The following is a 25040-nucleotide window of genomic DNA, read 5'->3' on the forward strand; positions in this document are numbered from 1 at the left end:
TTCATAAACAAATGTTACTAAACAAGTTTGTTCATAAACATTGCTAACCTATCACAAAAATATTTTAATTATCATGGCTAGAGCAGTTAAATTAGCTGTACTTTTTTTTTACCAGCTTTTGCAGTTTTTTTAGGAATTCGTTTGTTAATTGTTGTACTTAAACAAAACAAAATTTCTTTTTGTTTTAGTTTTATTTTTTTGTTTTTCTTAATGTTTAATTTTCCTGAAATAGAATTTTTAACTATTTGGCCCAAAATAAATAAATTTCTTTCGTTAAGGACATTTTTTGCTCATGAACACAATATTGCGAATTCAAAATTGCAAAAGTTTTTATACAACTGTTAAAAATATATTACGTATGTACACATTATTGTTTCGCAGTATTGTGTTTATGAAAAGGCTACATATATTTTTTATAGACACAAGAGGTTTCTTCTTGGCAATACGTCTAATAAACATCTTCTAGCAGTTCTCGCAGACATTTCTAAATGAAAATCTTCTTTCGGTTGTTGCTGAATCTTGGTAAGAGTAAAAAAAAAATCTTGCTATAGTTCTCTCCAACTTAACCGCCTTTCATCTGGAGTTAATTGTTTTCCTGTCCATATTTTCCTATTTTATGAATTCTTCCACAATATTTCATAGCAATATTTATTTCTTTTTAATATAGAAGCTCTAAAATTCCAAAAACTCATTAATTGTTAGCTTTTACTTTCAAAAATTATTAAAATAATAGCTACTTTTGCAATGTTTAAGGCAGTGTTTATTTAAATGTCCACAGTATAATTGAACTAGTACATTTAAGGCGTCTATTATATCGAAAACAAAGGCTCCCGTTATCTGTAAAACTTTTTTTTAAATTCTGTAAGCTAACATCAAAAAAATATACAACCAATGCTTTTGAAATTCTGTAAGCTAACATCAAAAAAATATACAACCAATGCTTTTGAAATTCGGAGAGAAAAAAGCAGTGTCTCAAAAAATTAATATTAGCTAGGGTGGCTTAATTAGCTATTGTAATATTATGTAGATAAATAACAGAAAAAGTGCCACCTTAAAAATTTTTGATTTTTGTTAGAATTGAAAATAGGAAGGATTTGTTGTCCAGGCCATAATTGCTGTTAAGGTCGTTTACCTGTTTGGTATTTTTGTAATAAAAAAAAATAAAGAGAGTGTGTACAGTACGAATATTTATCACGTAAATACTACAGTAAAAACAAATCTGCCTGCATTAATTTACATTTATTTCGTGTTCTCAATTTTTATTCAGCTTACTCCGTATACATATACACACGTATACATGCACACATATTTTTATTTCATACACCCTTTTTTTATTATTAAAACAAATTTCAAGATTATTTAAAAATTATTACAAAATTATAATTTGTAAGATTAATTTACTAACTGAATACTTCACATTGTTAATATTGAATTTTGTAGTTGAAATTTTGTTATATTAATATTTTGGAATTTTTAAAGTTCTTAAAAACACAATCTTCTCGAAAAATACGTATGCATATATGCATGTATTTATAAGCTCAATGTTTGCTTCTTCAATTGAAGAGCGTAGGCCTGGCTTTATGTAGTAAATTTGTAACTGTGTGCATGCATCATACAATACAACGTACATATTTTATGAGCAAATCTTTTTCGTTTAATTCACGCATACCAAAAACAAAAAACCAATGACTCATCAAAATCAGTCCATTCCAGCCATTCAGACTTAAAAGTGGTTACGTTTTTTTTTATATTTTGCATTCACATTGGAAATTATTTTTTCTTTTTGTACTTTTTAACTTACAGTGCTCTCCTTTTAATTTTCTTTGTTTTTATTGCACTGTTTTTTGTTCTATTATGTGAAAAGAAAAAAATTCAAAGATATTATGTACCTAAAAAATTAAAAAAGTGCATCGTTTGAAGTTCCACATAATTAGTGTAAAAAAAAATTTTGAATAAAAATAAGAATTATCCATAGTGGCAATATATGTACACACATGTAAAGTTATCGAATTTTCGAATTGTACAAGGTGTGGTTTCAAAAATACGTGTATATCTAATCAGAGCTAAAGTTTTGATGAACATTTAACGAGGAAATCACGTAGATACATACATACATATACATTTATATAAGTGTCTGTACGCAAGAGCAATAGGTACGTGAAAAACCGAAACACAACAAAAGTAGAAGATTTTATTGTTTGAAAATTTATGAATTTTACAAGTGTTTTTCTTTTAATATTTTTGGAACTTATAATCTGAACAATTGCAATCTTTTATTTATCAAAAAATGAAAGTGAAACAGGAAATTTCTTCAGATGAGTGCAGTGAAACGAGTGAAAATTCTTCTGATAATTTACCTCAACAAAATTTTGCTGTAAGTACAAGCATACATGCATATATATCACATACTACGAAAGTATGTACATATGTACACATCACATATATTTTGCATTCTTTTGATAAGCTTTGTGTGGCATACATATATACATACGTAATTTTACTCAGATCTATAAACTCTTGGATTTTCGTCTTATCGCATGGTAAAGTGATTAATTAAGAGGTAAACAAATTAACATTTTTATATAGATAACAAGCGGGTATTATTCCCTATTGTCTAAAATATAGTTTTGAAAAATTGTCTTGTCAAAAAAAGTACAATTAAAGCAATTTTTATTTTGTGATTATTATTTTGTATTATCTACTTTGCGGCAGATGTTTTTATTAAACTTTGTATTACGACATTTTTAAACTTAGAAACCAAGTACCAATTTTCTACATAAAATTTTAATGCAAAAAGTGAAAAATCAGTATTATGTCAATTTAAATATTAACTAACGCATACTGTTAGTTGTTGTTACTTTGTACCTAAATTTACGAAGACAATTCAGAATTTCGAAAACATTTTGTACGATTAACATACATGTATTATAGGTCTGTCTGATATAAGAAAGTTTTTGCATGCAAATCGTCTGGGATAATACTTTTTGAACACAAATGAGAGAAAATAATGACGTTTTCATTTTCTCAATGTTTAAAGTTTTTTAAAGCTGTAAGATTTTAAACTTTTAAGTTTTTTTCAAGTTAAATGCAAATTGTTTTTCCTTTTGCGAGAAAAAACGTCAGTCTCTCTTGTTGTTTTTTCAAGTTTATCACAGACCATTAAGTATGTACATACCATTAGATATATGATGCATGCAAATGTTTGCGTTTTTTTTTTTTAATGCGGAACTACAAAAGAAATTTTAATATACATATGTATGATTAGTATACTTATATAGGAACCTATACAAAAATAAACAAAGAAATAAATAATTAATATATCACTCTTCTTCAGATTTTTATATAAGCACGTACATATATACATATGTATACATATAACTTGATAATATTCTGTGCCCATTGCAATCTCAATCGAAGCACTTCGATTATGGTGATCTACATTTGTCAGTGTAATGATCTTTATTTGTCAGCAATATTTATCTAATGTTTTAAAAGTCTTTAAACAGTAGAATAAGAATTTATAGTTCTAAATTAAAAGTATAAATTCTTTTAATGCTTGAAGGTATTTGGACAATTAACTTCAGGAAATCGTAAGCAATTACGTAGTTCGTTATATATTAATAAAAGTGGCTAGGGTCTATAATAAGCAAGTTAATATTTTTTTGTTTAATTCGTGTTATTAAAGTATGGTAAATAATTCATCAATTAAACCAGTTATTATCAACATAAAAATATACATACAAATAATACAGTCGTACAAAAAAATATAGAATTATTTTTTTAAAGAAATTTTGAATCTCTTTTTTATTGAAAAAAAAATTAAATCTTTGAAATTTGGTTGAATTTAATTTGCAGTTGTAATTTTCAATATTGATTGAACACGTTGATCTGTTAATCTTGGTCTTTCGGCCGTTTTATTATTTTTTAATATCGAAAACAATTGTTCATGTTTGTGTGCTTCCGAACATGGCAAAAACAGGCTTAATTGATTTATAGGTAAACAATTACAAAATTTAGTAATTTCCACTTCCCTAAATGTTTGTCTTAATACAGATTCGCACAGCATTTCGATTTCAATTGTAAATTTGAACCAAGTGTTGTTTCAATATCAACAAAAATGGAAAAGAAAATTGGTTAAATTCATTTTGACATCTAAAAGATCTTTCAAATTCGATTTTTAATAATTTATTCTGATGAGCATATTCAGAAAATTTCGAATTTACTTAACTTCTTTGCTGTTTACGAATATAACAAAATTAAGCTGTTCAAACAAAAGTATATGATTTTACAAAAGCCGCTTTCCACTTATCGAAATTGTGTATTTTTCGCATATGTATATGTTTGGTTTTTGGATGTGTGACAAACTTCCACAGAACCGTCACTCTGGTTTCAGCACCTTCTTACTGATCTAAATCAATATTTGCAACAAAATTATAAGTATTAAATTTCACAATTTAACGGCTGCGGGCTGTGTGTTTGACATGCCTGGCCTAAACTAAACGACTTGGTCAAGAATCAATCTACTTTTCACTTTTTAGTACAATAAATTACCAATCAATTTGTATGCTAATACCTTCCTATTTCTGCAAACACGAAAATCGAATTACATGGTAAGACCAATGACTTCTTTCAAAAGCTTAGTGGCTGGTTATACTTATTATCGTAGAGAGGTGCATTAGTATATATGTATGTACATATATTAAATTTCAAGAAAATTCATAAATTATTTTATTAAAAATTGTCAAAAACATAACGTATGTATGTATAAACATAAGCCCATAGTAAAAGTCTAGTTTCTGAGTTACTACAAATTTGATACTTAATAATTAACTAAAAATTTTGGTAATTGATAACTTATAAAAAAAACAAATGTATTCCTAATAAAGGCTTGAGTATTGTAACAAACATGTAAAAATTTTAACTTTCGCTAACAAGCGTTAAATAAAAATTATGTAAGTACGATCAAGCTGTTGTTGTTTAGATTAAAAATAAAGCAAGAAAATGCAGCTCAAACTTCCTAACCCTGCATTATTTTATTTCAAAGTTATAACTGGAGTACTTAGTTGGCTGATCTCACAGGTGAAAAAAATATATTATTTAACCTTTATAAACATATTTATAAAAATATGTATGTTTAAATACATCCATATACATACATACATATGCATTGTATGTAAGACTTGAATATACAAATATTGTACATTTTGTTTGACGCTAGAACATCGACGCTCAACATTTAAAGGCTGAATTTTTATCATACATTTGGAAATTTGTTTTTTAAAATTTGTTTTTTCTATTTCAGTATTTATTTTTTAAAATTTTTAAACTTTTTCTATTCCTCTCCCAATGTCGAGGCATGTAAATTATTGTAAAAATGATTTCACCTTTTATTTTTAAATAGAATGGCAAAATAACTAAAAATTCTAAGAATTTTTTCACAATGAAAACGTTGGAGAAGTAAAAAAGAAAACAAAACACAACTCGACAAAGGGAAAAAGCTAATATGTACATACATATTTTTTATTCGAAATGCGAAATATGAAAATATGTGCCGTTCAGTTATCTAAAAAACAAAAACGAAAAAAAAAATATTACTAAAAATGACTCATCTAAATGAAATTGAAAAAACCCAAAAACAAAAATTGAATTCAATAAAGGAATAAAGATTTTGTGGTTGACCGCATTTTAAAATACTGTATTATAATTTGCGTATAACGTTGTTTTCTAATATTACGTATAAAATAATTATTATTTTTTGTTTTAGTTAAAAATACGCATACAGGCAGATAAATTTATTGTACTTGCATTTAACTTACATATTAAAATGTACATATGTATGTAACAAAGTATATCTATTAATAAGTAGTTCGACTCTCCGTTTACATTACACTAATGCAATCCTCACCAATATTTGTATACAAAAAATTCCCTTAGCAAAAAGAGTTAAACAGTATACCTTCTTATTTTCATTTTTATACACATAAGAATTTTTAGGAGAGGGAAAGAGTACGCAATAGATGTCTACCTGTTTTTTTATAATGTATTTTTAAAAGCGGGAGTTATTTATTTTTCACTATATAAAGTATAGGAAAAAATATGAAGAATTTTAAAGGCGGGAGTTTTATTTTTTTAACTTATTCCAGTACAACGTGGCAAAAAATGTGTATTATATTATAAAAGCGAAGAAGAAAAAAAGTGTTTAAAAAAAATTATTATAATTTATATAAAATAATTTTGAAAAATAATAAAAATAAATTTTGAAAAGACGTATAATATTAAAAAAAATTTAAATAATTGTGAAAAAAATATTTTTTTTATAAAAATGGGTAAACATTATTTGAAGTGTTTGGGATGAGAAAAAGCCGACACGAAAATTTCATTTGTAGCCAAAAGATGTTGAGAGGTAAATATGTATGTACTTTTGAAAATAGTTTAAATATTTAGTTTTAAGCATTTGTAATTAATAATTATTAATAAATAAAATAAATAAATTATCTTTAAATTTTTTATTTTTATTTCAATCTTAATAAATTTAGAACATATTTCCCATAAATCGGTAATAATTATATTTCATAAAGTATTAATCAGTATGCGTACACCTTTTTTTCTTTATAAATTACTTTATTTATATGTCACTATCTCATACTGTGTATCTACTGTACCAGGTACATGCATGTGTATATCATACATGAAATTTCAAACTCTTTTGCTTTCATACATTCGAATTTTTTAAATTTGATAAAAAATAAATTTTGTTATTATCAAAATAACAATAACAAAATTTTTACCTAACTTAATTTAATTTTATTTAAGTTCAATGTTTTTGATACACTCTTTTGTTTAAAATATTTTGTTTCTTTTTTGCCTACACAACTCTTATTACCATCTATTTCTAAATACTCGTAAAAATGGAATATTTTTAAAAATTTGGAAGCAAAATGCAAACGAAAACTAAAGGAATGGAACGAGTCGAACTACTTATTATAGATATGATTTGGTTGTGAACTGAATTCATGTGCACGCAAGTACATGTATGTATCTACGGATATGTATATATGTATGTATGTAATATTGCAAAATATTGTCAGTAAGCGGGAATGCAACAAGAAAAGTATTTAAAAACAAGGAAAGAAGTTAATTTTGGTCTTTGCCAAAATTGAGCAACAATATACTTTAACTTTAAATACTTTATCTTAATTCAAAACTTAAAAACTTTTACATTCAGTAAACGTATTAGATTTCCTCATGATCTGAAACTGTAACGGACCGATCTTCAAAAAAGTAATAGTGATTGCTGAGACCTTTTCAATGACATGATCATATTTTCAATGAATTTTTTTCAAGTATCTACCAGGACCTTGTACAAGAGATACCGTGACTTCAATAATGCTTTAAAAAAAATTTAAGTACGGTTTCAATACGGTTGTAGTACCGTCTCAGAATTTTCAATGCCTTTACATTGTAAAAAAAACTACTAAAGCTTTTCGTACATTTTGGAATACAATTCTTACCATATCAATACAACTTTGACATTTATTTGAAAATTTCAATTTAAAGTTCTGTTCAAATGTTAATTTTTATAAAACGTTATCTTATCATTAAAAACATCCATTTTTATGCTGCATGTTAGGAAAATAAATTAATAACTAGAACTTTGTTGCTGAAAATATATGCTATTTTACGAGTATAGTCGGTTATTTCTGGCAACATTTACATGACAAGGTAGCCGTTAGTTTTTACTTGCCACTTTAACTATTCTCAAAATATAATTTTTATTAATAAATAGATGGCAATAAGAGTTGTGTAAGCAAGAAAGAAACAAAATATTGAAAAAAGACTGCATCAAAAATAGCGAACTTAGTTAACTTAGTAAAAATTTTGTTACTTTTATTCTCATAAAAGCAAATTTAATTTTTCATTTCATAAAAGTTCGGTAAAATCATTTGAATGTATGAAAGTAATATAAGATATGTATATGTAAGTTCAAAATTTTATAATTATTATAATAATGTATGTACATACATATGTATGTATAAATATGCATAGTTGATACATAGCGTCATAGTTGAGCTGATATAGGGTTTGTTCGGAATCATTAAACAAAAGTTGTACGGTTTGTCAAAATCGAAAAAAAATGAAATTTTAATATTTGATACAATATATCCATTTTTTTACCCGTCGTATTATTTAACATTTAAAAACTTAAAAATATTGATGCTTTGTATTATTTCATTCCATTGCTTACTTTAATAAGAAAATTTTAATTAAAAAATTTCAATTTATTTTAATTAAAAAACATATAAGCATCGAAAAATTTTTGGATACATAATTTGGCAAATATTTCAGTGTTAACAACGTCGCAAACACAACATCATCAAATTTTTTTGTTGATGTTTCAGGAGATGGTAAAATCTGTCTGGTGCATCGTACATGCAATTTCGAAGATATCCATAGTAAAAACACAGCTTGAGTTTCAAACTTATTTCAAATCAAACACTGAAGCTGCAATATATTGAGGTACAGATATAAAGCAATTTTCACATTTAGAAAATTCGATGAAAGTTTAATCCGTTCCGTCAGTTTTCGTTTGCATTTTGCTTCCAAACTCTTAAGATATTCCATTTTTATTTAGAAATAGACAGTAATAAGAGTTCTGTAGACAAGAAAAAAACAAAATATTGTAAACAAACGATTGTATCAAAAACATTGAAGTGAAATAAAATTAAACTAAGTTAGGTAAAAATTTTGTTATTTTTATTTTTATAACAAAATTTATTTTTTATTTTTCATTTTATTAAAGTTAGGTAAAAAATTCGAATGTATCAAAGCAAAAGATACAAGTTTGAAATTTCATGTATGAATGTACAAATGTATGTACCTGGTACAGTAGATATACAGTATTAGGTAGTGACATAGAAAAAAAGTAATTTATAAAGAAAAAAAGCTGTATGCATACTGTTTAATACTTTATGAAATATAATTATTACCGATTCATAGGAAATATGTTTTAAATTTATTAAGATTGAAATAAAAAATTTAAAGATAATTTATTTATTTATTTATTGATAATTATTAATTACAAATACTTAACACTAAATATTTAAAATATTTTCAAAAGTACGTACATATTTACCTCTCCACATACACTTTCTTCCGCTTCGCTTTTATAATATGAATATACATTTTTTGCCACCTTGTACTGGAATACGTTACAGAAATTAAACTCTCGCTTTTAAAATTTTTAATATATTTTCCTATACTTTATATACGAAAAAATAAATAACTCCCGCTTTTCAAAATATATCAAAAAACATTCACTCTTCCCCTCTCCCAAAATTTCTTATCTGTATAAAAATGAAAATAAGAAGGTATACTTAACTCTTTTAGCTAAGGGAATTTCTTGTATACAAAAATTGGTGAATGATTGCATTAGTGTGATGTAAACGGAGAGTCGAATTACTTATTAATAGATATACTTTGGTTACAATGTAAACTTTACAAAGCTCTTGACATTGTACACTTTCCTAAATATGTTCTATACGTAGTGAATATGTTAAATAAAAGTAAATCGGGTAGCGAAAAAATCGAGCACACTTTTCTTGTACATGTCACATAAATGTTGCCAGAAATAACCAATTAAGTAAACTAGCATATATTTTCAGTAGTGAAATATTCGCAATAAATGCGAGTTTTTAAATTTTTTCCTAAAATGGAGCATAAAAATGCTACGTTTTTTATGATATGGTAACGTTTGTTAATTGTACTAAATTAGATGTCATTTGTCATATTGTATGGATTAATATTGTAAAAATTGTATTCCAAAATACGAGTATATCAAAAACTTTACCAGTTTTTTTTTACAATGTAACGGTATTAAACGCTCTGAGATGATAGTACAATCGTATTTACACCATACAAAAACTTTTTATAAAGCATTGTTGAAGTCACGGCTTTGTTAGATATGCAGATGTAAATAGATTCAAAAATGTATTTGATCTGAAGCCCTTTAATTCGAATTTTTCCTTAATCTGGGCAAAGTTTATGGCTCTTTAAATTTTTAAACATTTTCATGCAAAAACTTTTAGTGTGAAAGTTTTTCAAATTTCTGAAAATCAAATATGTCTTCTTTTCATATGTACATTGGGCTTGCAACAATAATTTGCTGGTTTTTATGAGATTTTTTGTGGTCAAAACTGTTTTTTTAATTTTTGGTAATACTTGAACGGATAGCCGGCTCTTTTTTATTTCCGTTGATCTAGTAAAAATTAGGCTCGTTTGAACGGAATCAAAGTGTTAAATAAAAATCTTGGATATAAAATGTTTTATGCCGTATCACAAGCTAAATCACATAGCCAATTTTAAGATTATAAAGTAGGTCTAGTCTGGTCCATTTGTACGAAAATGGCAAGTGCCATTTATTGCTTGCCACTCATGAAAAAATTAATGAGCTAAACATACAAAAAAAGATTAAACTTTGGTAAAATGGATCAATTTCAAGTTTCTTATTTTAAATATGACCTGTTTGTTAGCCTTGAAATCTTGAAATATACGCCTTCATTCTTTTTCCCACTTCTTTTCTCCCAGAAAAGGTTTTCCCAGTTCACAAAATTTGAAATGTATTATTTGCCAATATTTGTATGTACATATACATATGTACATATAAGAGTTACAACAGGAATGACAAGATAATGTCATTATAAGCTTTTATTATTGAATCTTCAAAATTGAAGGTTTGCAGGGCAGTACAAAATATTGAAATTTAATTTTAATATTTTTTTTCTTATCAATTTTTGTATAAAAAAGTTTTGAAAAAGTTTTTAAAGTTTTTCTTAAAATTTAAAAAAATGTTCTAAATCAGGCTAAGTAAGAAAAACGAGTAGATTTCTGGGCCAAAACAATTTTATAAGCGCAAAAAGGATTTCGTGTGGCCTATTTGGGCTAAAGTGGCAACACTTATTATAAGCAAGTATGACTAATAAAGTCATTTGGAATGTTATGTGTAAAAATAAATTGTATTTGTATTTACAATTTTTTATATTTCACATTTGCTACCTTATACTATACTTGTAGATTCTTAATTACTCTTTGAAAACTAACACAATTGTATTATGAATTCAATATTTACATGAATTTAATAATATCTTCATACAATGAAGAAAATATAATGAAAGAATAAATACATGCTAAAAATGAGAGAAATTTAGAAGAAATACATACTTAAGATGAGAGAAATTTAAAATAAACCGTACATTCAGTCTATTCAGGATTGGAATTTAATCAATATTTACAATGAAATTATTAAGAGAACTGTGTATAGACCTCGTGGTACGGTGTATAAAAGATTGTTGTTGATGACGCATACGTTTCATTCAATTAGTAGGGTTAGAGTTGTTGACAATGAAAATTTTTGTGCTTATAAAAAAAATAATTCTTCTTTACTGTGCGTGAAATACATGGAAATATTCTGGAAAAAACAAAATATAGCAATAAACTAAACAAAAATATAAAAAATTGATAAGAAAATTTTATAATTTTAAGTAACAAATAAGTTTTTTATTAGATTTTACTAGCTTTGTTTGAGCAAAATTGTGTGAAAATGTTCAGAAATATTAATTAAAAGTTTATTTGCTTTGGTTAAGTGAAATTATAATGTCAAACCAAGTATGTGGGTTACATAATATTTCTGTTAAATAAATATGTATATGTATACTAAGTGTTAATATTATTATTAAATAGCATAACCTTCAAAGTGAGATACTTAAAGCACATACCTTCTTAATATTGTTTTAATAATATACATGATATTGTTTTTTGTTTAAAAATTTCAATTACTTACTCCAAATTAAAAAACATGAATTAGTGACTCATCATATTTCAGAGAAAAAAAAACACAAGTTATTCGTATTATATGAAGATACACAAATTACATATTGTTTTCTTATTCTATTACAAACTGCGAATAAATTGTAAATCATGACGCTAGATAATAATTTTTTGTTTAATGATGAATTTTTAAGTATACCTTTTAGCAATAGTAACAGTAGCAGTACACTATCGCCGGCTTCAAAAATGGTAAGTTCAATTATTTTTTTGTTTATAATTTGCTTCTCTTAATTATTTGATAAGTGCCTGTCTTAAACTATAAACTCCTATAATGTACTATATAAAGGTATCTGTGCTAAAACATAAGAATATAATATAAACAAATATCTGATCTACGTATATACCTTTTTACTAATACACACTTGAAAAGGTATTTGAAGAGATCTTCATTACGCTTTCAATTATTATCCAACACAAATCAAAGCCTTGCAAATGAAAAATATCATTTCATATATTTTTGCGATTTCCAACATAATGTAGATATCCAATAAAAATATTGTTTATCATTCTTCGCTAGCTGAAACAAAAAAAAAACACAAAAACATGAGACAATAACGTTATAATGAAAATAATCCAATTATATCGCCAAAAATTGCGTCCATTCTGAATAAAATCTTGCCGAAGGGCATCATTTGCACAACTAATTTTCGATGTACAACTTCTTGCATCACCAATTGGTGTAACAAAACAAATTTCCTCTGCTCATATGATTGCATAGCATCAACACCAGGTACAACATCCACATCGATATCACTTTTTTAAAGTGGTTGTTGCGGTACTACCAATATCGTACGTGACGTTTTGCAACTATCCGGAGCAACTACACCCTTGAAGCGTTTTACAAAAATTGAAATAAAAAAAACGTTTTAAAAAAATAGGAAAAACAAACGTATATGACAAAGAGACGTATGAAACGTGTTCTTTTCCACAAAATCACAAGGTTGATTTTTATTTCGGCTAATAGTAATACTTATAACAAAAAAAAGTAAATCTTACAGGAATCAATAAATCTTTTACTGGATGTTGGTCTGCCAGTCGATTGAAAGTCTGTCGGTCTGACTGTATGTTTGTCGATCTGACTGTGTCTGTCGATCTGGGAACAGGTTTTATTGAAAAATTTTAAGTGAGAGTTTATTTTGGTTGTGCCACAGATTACTCAACTTTTCGGAAATATCAGGCTTCGGGAACTGAATCGAAGTGAAGACTTTAAAACAGTGCACCTTATCGAATTTTTTGGAAATATCAGGGCTCGGAAATCAAACTAGGAACCAATTTTACATTTTTTACCACACCTATAGAGCTGGTTGATAAAATTCCTTGAAATTTAATATTTAAGTTCTTTTGATATTTTGGAATTAACTGGAAAACTTTTCATGGAATTCAAAAGGCTCAAAGCGAAACTCTACTACCACCAAATTTACATTTTTCTGGGTATATTTGTTAATTAAAATCTTACTAATTTCATTAAAGCTGAACAGAAGAGATTAAAGGGTATTTTCATAATCTACTATAACACTCTGCTAAATTTGACAACACACATTACGGTCGATTATGCGCTGATCATATCAGATTTTTTTATACTTGTAACACTTTTATCAAATATTTATCTGGGTAGAGGGAAAAACCTATTTTTTCCTCTGCTTTTTTAGACTTTTTTTAATAAATAAAGCAGAACATGTTGAAACTAAGAGTCTAAAAATTACATTCACGATTAAAAAATTACATATGTACATACTATATAAAAAAAATTATGTCTCTTAAATTTAGAAACACAGAATATTACAAAATTTTTCATTATACACATTAATTTAATTTTGCAGTTCAACATTGCTAACCTCGTAGTTGTTATACTCTCCTTATCTTCTTTCTCCTTACGCTTTCAGTTTTAAATTTCAAGCTTTTTTTTATCATAAGCAAATTTTTAGGCGATAGAGTAGTTCGGAAAGTGAAAAATAGGAAGTATGTATAACAATGTTAAACGAATATAAATACTCGTATTCGTATACAAATTCCTATTCGTAGCAGAAAGGAAATACCAAGTAAAATTTTTTTCTTTTAAAATAGAGAACTGGAAATAAAAAACTGATTCATTTATTATGCGAAGTAAGTTACCAGTATATTAACTTATTATAATATGACTTTGCTTTAATTAAATTGATGGCTATATGATATTTTCGTCATATACATAAATAAAATCATTATAGAAATCCATATAAAGCACTTTTGCTATTCAAAAGATTGCTAAATTAATATTTTTTAGAAAATTTTACGACCCCCCTGGGATTCCCGTAAGAATATTTAATTTTTTAATATTTCCGTGCATCGACCAATGTATTTTCTTTTTTTTTATTTTAATTTTTATTACATTGAAAATAAAAATTTAGTATATACATTTATACGCATGCATTCAATGAAAATTTGCTCTTTCACATAAATATTGTTAATTTTCCTCTGAAAACATTTTGTTAACCCAAAGACAAAAATAAATTGTGACGTTATTCAATATTTTTATTTCATTTAATGTTTCGAGCAATTTTAAGAGAACCGAAATGCGAGTAACTGGAAGAGAGTTTTCTTCTTTGATTTTTTCAAATTAAATTACAAAGCTATAATGTGTACTTAATTAACATTTGATTTAAAAAAACAGCGCGGTATGCTATGCATCCAATCGAACTAATTATTTGCCTGATTATCAAATTGCTGTATCAAACCTATTTTTCAAACATGACTCACATGTGTTAACTTAAAGGTAGAAATGAAAAATAAATGTTTATTTTGCTTTAAAAGTTGAAATGCTTTTCATTAAAGGGTTTAATTTCTCTCTTCCTATTGAGTTGAGCCAATTCTGAGTAAAATTTTTAACCATACTTATATGAAAAATAAAAAAATACTTTTTCAAATTATAAAATTTAAAGCTAGAACTCAAAAAGTTAAGTAAATATACATATGTATATGAGCAAATAAACGTTGTATTCTGAACTCAAGACTAAATTTAGAAAATTTGATAGGTCTTACATTTAGGCTTAATGTGTCTCGTGTGTGTATATTCAGGGTGTCAGGGTGGCAATAACTAAGTAGTTTTTCTTTTATCTTGAATTTTTAGGTAACCCTTTTTTTTAGTTGTGTTTGCGAGAATATTGAATTGTGTGTTTTTGAGAATGTTGAATATCATGCATCGTGGAAAACTACTGACTGCATAAAAAAATGTCAAAAATCACCTTCGTAATATTATAATTTTTTACTCAGCCCTCGGCCATAACATAAAATATTGGTTTATTCATACTAATTGCCATTAATATCCACTTAGTATTTGACTCACTTTGAGTTGTTTTAACTCCTCTCCGATGAACTTGATTTGAAATGTAAAAAATATTATCATTTAAAATTGAACAATATGTATCTATGTATATATAATTTTATTTTAACTTTAACGTACGAACATTGTTACGATTAAAAAATGTTTTAGCTCTCAAAATTCACTAGCTAACAAAACAAAAACACCTGAAATATTTGTGTTTGACATTACATATAATATTAAAAACTATTATAAAAAATGCCAAATTCCTGCCTAGTAAAACGAAACGCTTTTGAGTGTTGAATATATTTTATTTTACAATAAGTACCCAAAAGTTAAAATAAGAATTCTCTGAGATTTTTAAGTTTTCGAAAATCATAATAAAAATTTTCATTGCTATTCAATTTTCTTAAATTGTTCAACTCTTTAGTCGAATTCGAGTACAACGACAACGAGCAGAAAACGGCGCTCTTTAAACAAATTATTTTCATTTAAAAATATAAAAAAAAAATTTCAGATTTTTTTTTTTTTGAAAATTTTCTTTATTTTCCTTTAAACTTCGATCTTGCAACGACGAATTCAAATCAACGAACGAACGAATTTTTTCCTTAATTTTATTTTAAATTTAAATACATATTGAATCTCTTTTAAAAGATAATATACTTATATTCTACTAATGAAAGATATGAATATCAGAATAATAGTTAAAATTAAAATATAATATTAAATAAAAATATAGTTTTAAAATATAGGTTTTACAAATACAATCGAGGAAAAGAAAAATAAAAAAATATTACATAACATTTTTTTTTCTGGCAAGTAATAAAATTCAAAATCAATTTAATTTTTAATATTAACAAAAGTTAATAATTAAGACCGATTGAATACAATTAAAATTAATCTTATAAAAGTTAATCCTAAAGGTGTTAAGAAATTGAGTTTATATAGGTTAAAGAAATTTCAGTTTAAAACAATCGTACAAGTAATTTGAATATAAAATAATAATAAATCTAAAAAGTAAAAATTAAACCTACAACGATAACTTTTAGTAAAAAACATAAACATTATCGCTACCTAGAAAAATTCAAAGGCAAACATATAATGTAAAAACTAATTTCAACGTTATTATAAATATATATGTATATGTATTCAGTTAAAATAAATATTCTTTAACAATTTATTTTTCTAAACACAATTATAAAAATAAAAAGTAATTTGAAATTAGACGCAAAAAAATAAAATTTAAAGGCATATTTTTAATGAGTAAATCTATATAAATATAGATCCCGTATCATTAGGTATTTGTAATAATGTGTATTAATATAAAAAATACACTAGTGATTTAAAATATTAAAAAAAATTGAGAATATCGAAAAAAGAAAAAATATATTCTAAGAAAAGAAAAACTATAAAAAAATAATAGTGGAAACAATAAACATACATAGACATAATTACCATATACATACCTGTGAACTCTATATACATTTGCAAATATATATGTACTAAAATAACTTGTTTTTTTTTGGTGAAAAATATTAAATTAAATTCCACCCGCGATTTATTAAAAATTGTTTGTTTTCAAACAGCTTGTTTTTTTTTAATTTTTCCGCAAATATTATGAATTTAATATTATATTGTATGCATATTTATGTACATATATGCTTATATAAACATGCATATGTATGATTGTGTTATATAGAAACGTTCATTAATAGAAAATATTAAAAAAGATAAAAATAAAACTCTGATTATAAGTACATGCATATGTATATTTTCTTGTTTGAAATTTAAGTATCGCGTAATTATCATTATAACTTTATATATATGAAAATGTATGTATAGTTAATCTAATACATGTGCATTATGTTGTTGTATAATAGTGTCGTAAAACAAATACTTTTTTTAAGCATAAAAGTCTAATTATATTTAAATCAAACTCCTTCAATTTTTTTTTTAAATACAACAAACAATATATTTAACATACACATTTTAAAAAGTATTTTAAGAATATTAAAAAGTTTATTATTTTACATAAATGTAATAGAATTTTCTTTGTACTATGTGATAGACTATTATAAATTAAAAAAATAACTAAGTAACTATTTAATAATTTTATTTAGGAAATTTTGATGAAATTCATTAATTTACATATATAAAAAATTGTGCAATTTATTGTCAATTTTAAATAAAATAAGAGAAAATTAATCACAAATTAAAAAAAAAATTAAGATTGAACAATAAAAAAATTAACATACATATGTGATTTTTTAGCATAACTGAAATACAATTTTTTTCTGAATCAGATTTTGTGTTTTTTTTTGTTTTTCGTGAAAATAATTATAAAGAGCGCTGAAAAAATTTAAAATAAGTTAAAATTCAATTTAGTTTTAATATTTAAAATTAAAAAATTAACGTTATTTTTTTTGTTTTAAATAAACTCAAGTTATTAATTTGAAAGGTGTAAAAAAACGACATGGATGCCTGCGAGATTGCAAATTTTTTAGCTAAAGAACTGTTTATGCAGCAGGTTAAACATGGATTAAAATATTTTTATATATTTTTCGTTTATATATATTAAAACTATAAGTATATACATAAATTTTTAAAATGATTGCATACATTTCTCAAGTGATTAGAGTCTCCACAATGAGATCTAAACTTTTCAGTTAAACACCATGTACTTATGACATTCATACAATTGTATAATAATACATAGGAAAACTTCTATTTTCTGTTTCACCTCATGACAGTGCAAAATAATATTCGCACGATCTAATTGCTCATTTCTCAAATGAAGTGGTTAAGCACTACCCTATGATTACTTGGAAGGCTCACTTCATACATACATGTTGTTATATTTTTCATAAGTATTATGGTGTTTAATTTAAGAGCTTATCCACCTCTTAAAGACCTTATCCTTTGAGGAATTCCTAATTTTGGTGTCAACAAAAATTAATATTTAGAACACTAAATACTTTTAATTATTCGGTTTATCCGAAAGTACTACTTAACCTTTTTTTAATGATTTCTACTGTTCAAACTTTGTGTATAGTTTGTCACTTGAAAAAATATAAAAAAATCACAATGTTAGTGTGTACTACTCACTCCTATTATATAATAAGTGTTGCATATCGTTAACCTGGCGGTCAGCTGAGCTGCTCAGGCTCAGAAAAGCTGGTTGGAACCCTGCCCCTATGGTCACGAAAGTATTCTTGGGTCGCTTCCTGCGAGAAGGACCGATATGATCACGGAAATTTATTTTTATTGTATCCTAAGATTTAGCTTCGACAAGAATTTTTGTGTTGAGCTTCCCTTTCCTGGCCATTCCTATAGAGCAATGGCTCCTTTAAGAGGTTTTGAGTTGGTTCTATTCACAGACGGCTCCAAGAATAGGAATATGGTAGATGCTGGAGTTTTCCCCTTGGGCGTCTGAATCGTATCAGCTTTCATATTGAAAGCATGCGAGATCTTGGAGGGTCTCCCTTTTGTAGTTAGTGTTGTTGCAATATCTTCGAAGTTGGTGAACAAATGTTGTCGTGAGCTGGCAGGGATGTGCGCTCGCCATACTGTCACACTTCCTTGGGTCCCAGACCACCATAATATAAACGGACGGATGGGCTGATGTAGCTAAGCCATAGACATCAATATACTGAAAATAAATATATATGCAGAGACTATTCATCGTGTGCCGGCAATGAAATTGAGCCAAAACACGACCTTAGGACATCATATGGGCTTCTGATGTATCGGAGAGACATACCTTTTTTCGATAGCCTACACGAGACACTGGCCATTGAGGAGCATGTAACCAGGCTGAGATTGCCCTTCAACACGTCGTGTCGCAGTTGCCGGGAATTAAACAAGAATAACACCAATTTTCACTATCTCTGCGAGTGCCCGGTTCTAGTCGGAGCCAAACTGGTCGCATGGGTCAAAACATGCGTGACGGGGCTGGAAGAGATATAGAAAATTAGCATTGGGGATTTAGATAGATTGCTCAAAAGAACCAGCTAACTTAGATAGGCCACTTGTATGCTCAACCACGGAATGGCGATCGCGGGATAGTGGTAGTAAAATTGCACATTTCTGCTAATTGGGGTGCACATCATAACCTTCTGCTACTGCCACGTTAATCAACCAACCAACCACAATTTGGAATTTTATAAAAAATACAATGTAATTATAAGTATTTTAACCATACGAGGCAATTTCAAAGTAAAAAAATGACATGATATTTGTTAATTTGGAGTTCGTAACGACTGAATTTTCAGAATTTCCAATAAAAAGTTTTAGCAGCGAGAAATTTTAAACTTCAAAATACAGGAAAATCGAATTACATTATGATAAATATAAAACATTATGAAAAATAAAATATTATAATGATTTAATTATTTATTAAAATATTATAATTAATTCGATAAAAATCAAATTACATAGATTATAATAATAAATATCATAGGTAACTATGATATTTATTATTATAATCCATTATTATTATAATCTATATATTATACCAATACAGATTTCGAAAAAACAAATCTACAATTGATCAATATTTTCTACAATACGTTTCACATAAGGTGGCAAATTGCTTTAAGGGATGATTCTTTGATTAGTTATAGAAGGCTATTCAATTGACATTAAAAAAAGCTAGTGCGGTGAATAAATGTTTTTTTGTTCACAATAAAATTATGCGATTGAAACTATTATCAAGATCTACGAACCTGAAGATTGAAAATGTCATATTGCAAACTTCAATATATTCGAAAGAAAAACATTGAGAAGAATATATGAACCACTCCAACTTGAAGATGGCAGTTAAATCATGAAATGGACAGTAATATTAAAGTATAAAAATCCAGGACTTCAATAATGCGCTTACGACGTAAATTTTACAAAGTATCAAATTCCAAAAAGTTTAGTAAAAGCTCTTGACATTGTACACTTTTCCTAAATGCGTTCTATACGTAGTGGAGACGGAAAATTAAAATAAATCGGGTATCGAAAAAATCGAGCACACATTTTGTATACATTTCATATAAATGTTGCCAGAAATAGCTAATTAAATAAACTAGCATATATTTTCAGCGATAAAGTTCTAGTTATAAAGTTTTTGTTCCTAAAATGCAGCATAAAAATGCTATGTTGTAACGTTTTATAAAAATGAACATTTGCACAGAACTTTAAATTCAAATAAGCGTCAAAGTTGTATTGATATGGTAAAATTCCATTGTAAAGGTATTGAAAGTTCTGAGACGGTACTACAATCGTATTAATACAATACTTAAATCTTTTTTAAAGCATTATTGAAGTCACGGAATATCGTACGTTTAATCCCAAAGAATTAGGTGGAAGGACCATATTCTTCGCTTGACTGATGGTAATGTTGTTAAAAATATTTTCTTGCATCGTAAGTGTGGTACAACAACCAGGAGCAGACCTTTGTTTAATATAATATTTGATTACTATCGTCTAGCACTAAGACAGGGTCTGAACTATGTATATTATTTAAATTTTTTTTAGGTTGCACTACTCCTCTTTTTTCCTCTTTACTCTCGACTAACAACGTTCCAGTGCCATTGAGACACTAATGTGGAACTAATTTTTTCCTTACTATAACAAAAATCTGGCCTATGTCAATGGCATATTGTAGGAGAGCTTCTATATGTACACACCCACATAAATAAATATTATATATAAGTATGTCTATTTCATATAAATTAATATATGTATATGTATATTCATTATTTCATCAGGAAAATTTTTTTTTTTTTTTTTTCAAAAAATTTTCCATTTGTTTTTTTTTATACTTTTAGTTTGTTTCTTTGGATGGCAACCAAGGTGGAGTTCCTACGCGAACTACATCAACATTAACTCCCACCACTTTAAGAAATATCGAACAAAGTTTATTTGAATTAACAAGTGATACTGGTACACAAGCTCCGTATCAAGCTGGATTTGTTCCACCGCCAGCGCCATTTAATGCACTAATTGATAACACAAGTAATGACAATAATAGTTTTATTGATGGTTCATCAGAATCTGGTTCCCAAAGCAGTTGGCACACGCCAATAACTCACGAAGAAAATTCTATAGCGACTGATAATTGTAAGTATTACAAGTTACTTAAATAAAAAATATGAATGTGCCTTCCATATAACCAAGTTCGAATTGGCAAAAAGATTATTTCTTATTTTGAAACAATAATTTAGAATTTTAAATATTTATAAAAAAAAATTTAAGATGTTAATTTTTTTTGTTTAATTATTTGCATTTTTAAAAGTAAAAATTTTTGCTTCTCACTATGAGAATGTTCATTAAATTACAAAAATTTAAATAAGCCTTAAAACGGATACACATTGCGGAAACACGTTTTTAGATGACATTTTTTTTGTTATACCTATTAATATTAGAACGAGTAACATGATATTAGTTTATTCCCAAATTTCTCAGTCTCATTTTTTTCCTTTTTCATTTGGTTTTACTTTTTTTAAAGGATGACTTCATCATTTGTCAAAATCTATTGATACATATAAATGAAATTCTTTGTTTTTTGGGAACGTTACTTACTCTTATTTTCAAATAGGTACATAGTTTTGGAAGATTATCAAATTATAATAATAAATTTTCGAAATAACATATGTAAACATATGATATGCATTTATGTATGTGAAATTTAATTATAATTTATGTACATATGTATGTATATGTACACATTTTATTATTTAATGTCCAAAATTTTGAAATGACTAAAAAATTTCATGATTTATTTTAGCAAGCCTTCCAACATCCTTACATGGCAGCCCAGGTTTGTCCGGTATAAACAACGGTAGTGGTGCTGGTCACCAACAAACTTCACCACAAAATCGTCGCAACACTGGTGGACGCCGCCCTACTAAACCAAGTAATCTTACACCAGAGGAGGAAGAAAAACGTAGAATTCGTCGTGAGCGTAACAAAGCTGCAGCGGCTCGTTGCCGTAAACGCCGTGTAGATCAAACCAATGATTTATTAGAAAAAGTTGAAAAATTAGAAAAAGAAAAAGAAGAATTGCAGAAGGAAATAGAATCGTGTACTATGCAGCAAGATGAACTAAAATTTATTTTACAAGCACATCGTGCTCATTGCAAGAAACATCATAGTGATACAAGTAGTTTAATAAGCGGTTTAGCAACCTTACGCTCATCGCCAATTGATATAAAACCTATTATAATAGATGAATATAATTCAAAAATAATTAAGGATGAACCAATAGATTCATTTGATTCATTGGATGGTCCACCATCACCAAAACGTATCTTATTAGCAAATCCATTAATACCGCAATCATTACCAAATGTTTCTACTATTACAAATGTTGTTACACCCACTATGCTCAATACGCCAATATTAACAAAATCGCCACCACCTCAAAATTCAACAACTGTAGTTCAACAAAATGCTTTAGGTGCAATAGTAACAGCTTCAAATTCTGATGTTAACAGCGGTGTAACTATAAAATCAATGTCAAATAGTAATATAATAATGACAACACAACCATCGATAGCAACACCAAATACAAGTTCAGCAACTATGGTTACGACAAAACCTCGTCCAAATTCATTAAATGTGCCATTAACTATTCCTCCGTCTCAAGCTCATCTAAACAAAATCGTTTCAGATTGTGGTGTAACAATTACAACTCCATCAAATGGTGTATTTAATTTTGAAAGTTTAATGGATGGTCGTACAGGGTTAACGCCAGTTTCCGGACCATTAATGCCCAATGCTAATAGTAGACATCCATTGGAATTAACAATGACAACACCAACTAGTGAACCATCTAAATTGGTTAGCTTATAATTACTACTATTTTCTTCCCGTTTTTTGTGTATGTACATACATTGTACATAACCAATAATTTATAAAAATTAACGTGGCTTGAAACAGAAACAGAAAAAAAATAATTACATATTTCTTATAAAAAAATTAAAAATAATTTTTTTCTTGTTTTACGAATAGTTATAAATTTATTTTAACAATTATCTGCATATACATACGAGGAATATTAAAAAATATTTTTTTATAATTGGAAAAAAATGAGTTGTGGCTACAAAAGAACTTTAGGTAAAAAATATGAAAGTCTAATCGGTGGAATAGAATTAATTTTAAAAGAATTGAAATTTTTTGAATATAGCATTGAAATCCGCTTTTTAAAAATACAAAAATTAAAAATTTTAAAATTATTTATTATTTTTCGATGAATTTTTGTTATGAAATTTAGTTTTGGTTGTTATTGATAAATTTTTTTTAAAAAAATTACATTGTTTTGCTTACAGTTTTCTAAAAAATTAGAATATTAATTAACTAACTAGATTGTTTCTTTTTAAATAAATATTTCGTTTAATATTTTCTTCTTTTTTGCGGCTTCTTTCTTACTTGATACGAATTAGAAAAATCCAGTAGGCTTTCAAAGTAAACTAAAGTCAACACCGTAGGCATTCATAATTGACACTATTGTTAATCGTGGTTTACTAAGTATTAATTTAAAGTAAATAGTTTTTTTTAATTAAGAATAATGCAGATTATAAAATTTTATCTGTACATTTGTATATCATACTATTCATACAGAAAAGTTTATGTTGCATTTCAACGACTTGTTTGTGAGAAGAACTTTTTGCCATAATGTTTATTAAATGACAATTTAAATTGATTTTTTGTCATATTTTTCTAAAATTTTTAAACAAATGCAAATTTTAATCCCATGTTAAAACTATTATTAGTTGATAATTTCTCTTATTTTATTTTTTATACATACATACATATATACTTTTTTATTGTGCAAATGTTGGTAAAACAACATAAGCTTCTAATATTAATTTTACTTAACAATAGTGAAAAAAATTTAGGTTTTACTCAATTTATACGAAGGATTCAAAATTCAAATCTAATATTCTTATAACCTAAAACCAATGAACCTTAAAATAAATCATTTAAATTGTTTTTTTTTTTTTGAAATTTTAGAAATTATTTTTAACCTTATGAAATAATACAATATTTTTGTAACTGAGTTAATTTTTTTCATTTTAGAAATTTTGGAACATATGTATATATGTATATGTATCTTGTTTCGATAGCAAAATTTAATGTACCTACATTATTCAATTTTGATTATTATTAAAAAATTTAATTAAAATCTTAAATTGTATATAAACTAACTGTTATTTTATTGATTTTTTCTTCTAACTTTAAAAGAATACATATTTAAGTTACATACATACCTACGCATCCGTGTATATTATTATACGTTTTTTGCGTTTTTAATTTAGTTCACAAAATGTGCATACATATTTAAATTTTAAAAAATAATTATGTGTAGATACATGTATACATATATTTTTTGAAAATTATAGATACATACCTACATGCATATGTACTTTATGCAGTATCAAGTGTTATAAAATTAAAAATTATACTATGTATTATATTTGCAACTTGTTATTAAATATGTAAAATAAGAATAAAAAGATAAAAAAAAACAATATTAAAATTTCTTATAACATAAAAAATTCAGATGACTATTTTATAATTTTATGTATAAAAAAACTTAATAAATAAGTTGTTGTGATATTCCCAATTTTTATTCCTCTTATTATTATTTTGCTTTTATTGATTTTTTTTTTAAAGTATATACATATATAATATAAACTTTTATAAAAAGTAATTTTATTGCGTTCTTACTGATTTTTACATTGCTTAACCTAGCAAAATTTACAAAATATCAAATCTGCGAAACTTTAAAAAAGAGATTAATAATAATAAGAGTCTCATATGCACGAAAAACAAAGTATTTTTTGAGTTTTGTAGTGTAACGAGAACAATA

At 26.3% G+C, this 25040-nt stretch overlaps 1 protein-coding gene across 3 annotated transcripts; it reads left to right on the forward strand.

Moving 5' to 3' along the window:
- Window positions 1-1807: 1807 nt before the first annotated feature.
- On the forward strand, window positions 1808-24694 carry LOC129611650 (transcription factor kayak). 3 transcript variants are annotated; one of them, XM_055524878.1, is made up of 3 exons: window positions 1808-2374; window positions 20995-21286; window positions 21954-24694. In XM_055524878.1, the coding sequence occupies exons 1-3, from the start codon at window positions 2288-2290 to the stop codon at window positions 23018-23020; spliced, it is 1446 nt and encodes a 481-aa protein (XP_055380853.1). In that variant the 5' UTR covers window positions 1808-2287; the 3' UTR covers window positions 23021-24694. The 3 variants fall into 3 exon arrangements, with proteins under 3 accessions (XP_055380853.1, XP_055380852.1, XP_055380854.1); XM_055524877.1 differs by lacking the exon at window positions 1808-2374 and adding an exon at window positions 11914-12072; XM_055524879.1 differs by lacking the exon at window positions 1808-2374 and adding an exon at window positions 17310-17705 and having other exon boundaries at window positions 21954-24689.
- The last annotated feature ends 346 nt before the right edge of the window (window positions 24695-25040 follow it).

The sequence above is a fragment of the Condylostylus longicornis genome, unplaced genomic scaffold (assembly GCF_029603195.1).
Source record: "Condylostylus longicornis isolate FDR11 unplaced genomic scaffold, ASM2960319v2 ptg000055l, whole genome shotgun sequence".
NCBI lineage: Eukaryota > Metazoa > Arthropoda > Insecta > Diptera > Dolichopodidae > Condylostylus > Condylostylus longicornis.

Excerpts from the sequence above, each read along its gene's own strand:
- LOC129611650 (XM_055524877.1), top strand. The coding sequence starts at position 11,974 with ATGACGCTAGATAATAATTTTTTGTTTAATGATGAATTTTTAAGTATA. Across the intron at positions 12,073-20,994 it reads TATCGCCGGCTTCAAAAATG|TTTGTTTCTTTGGATGGCAA; the intron begins GTAAGTTCAATT and ends TTATACTTTTAG. Across the intron at positions 21,287-21,953 it reads TTCTATAGCGACTGATAATT|CAAGCCTTCCAACATCCTTA; the intron begins GTAAGTATTACA and ends GATTTATTTTAG.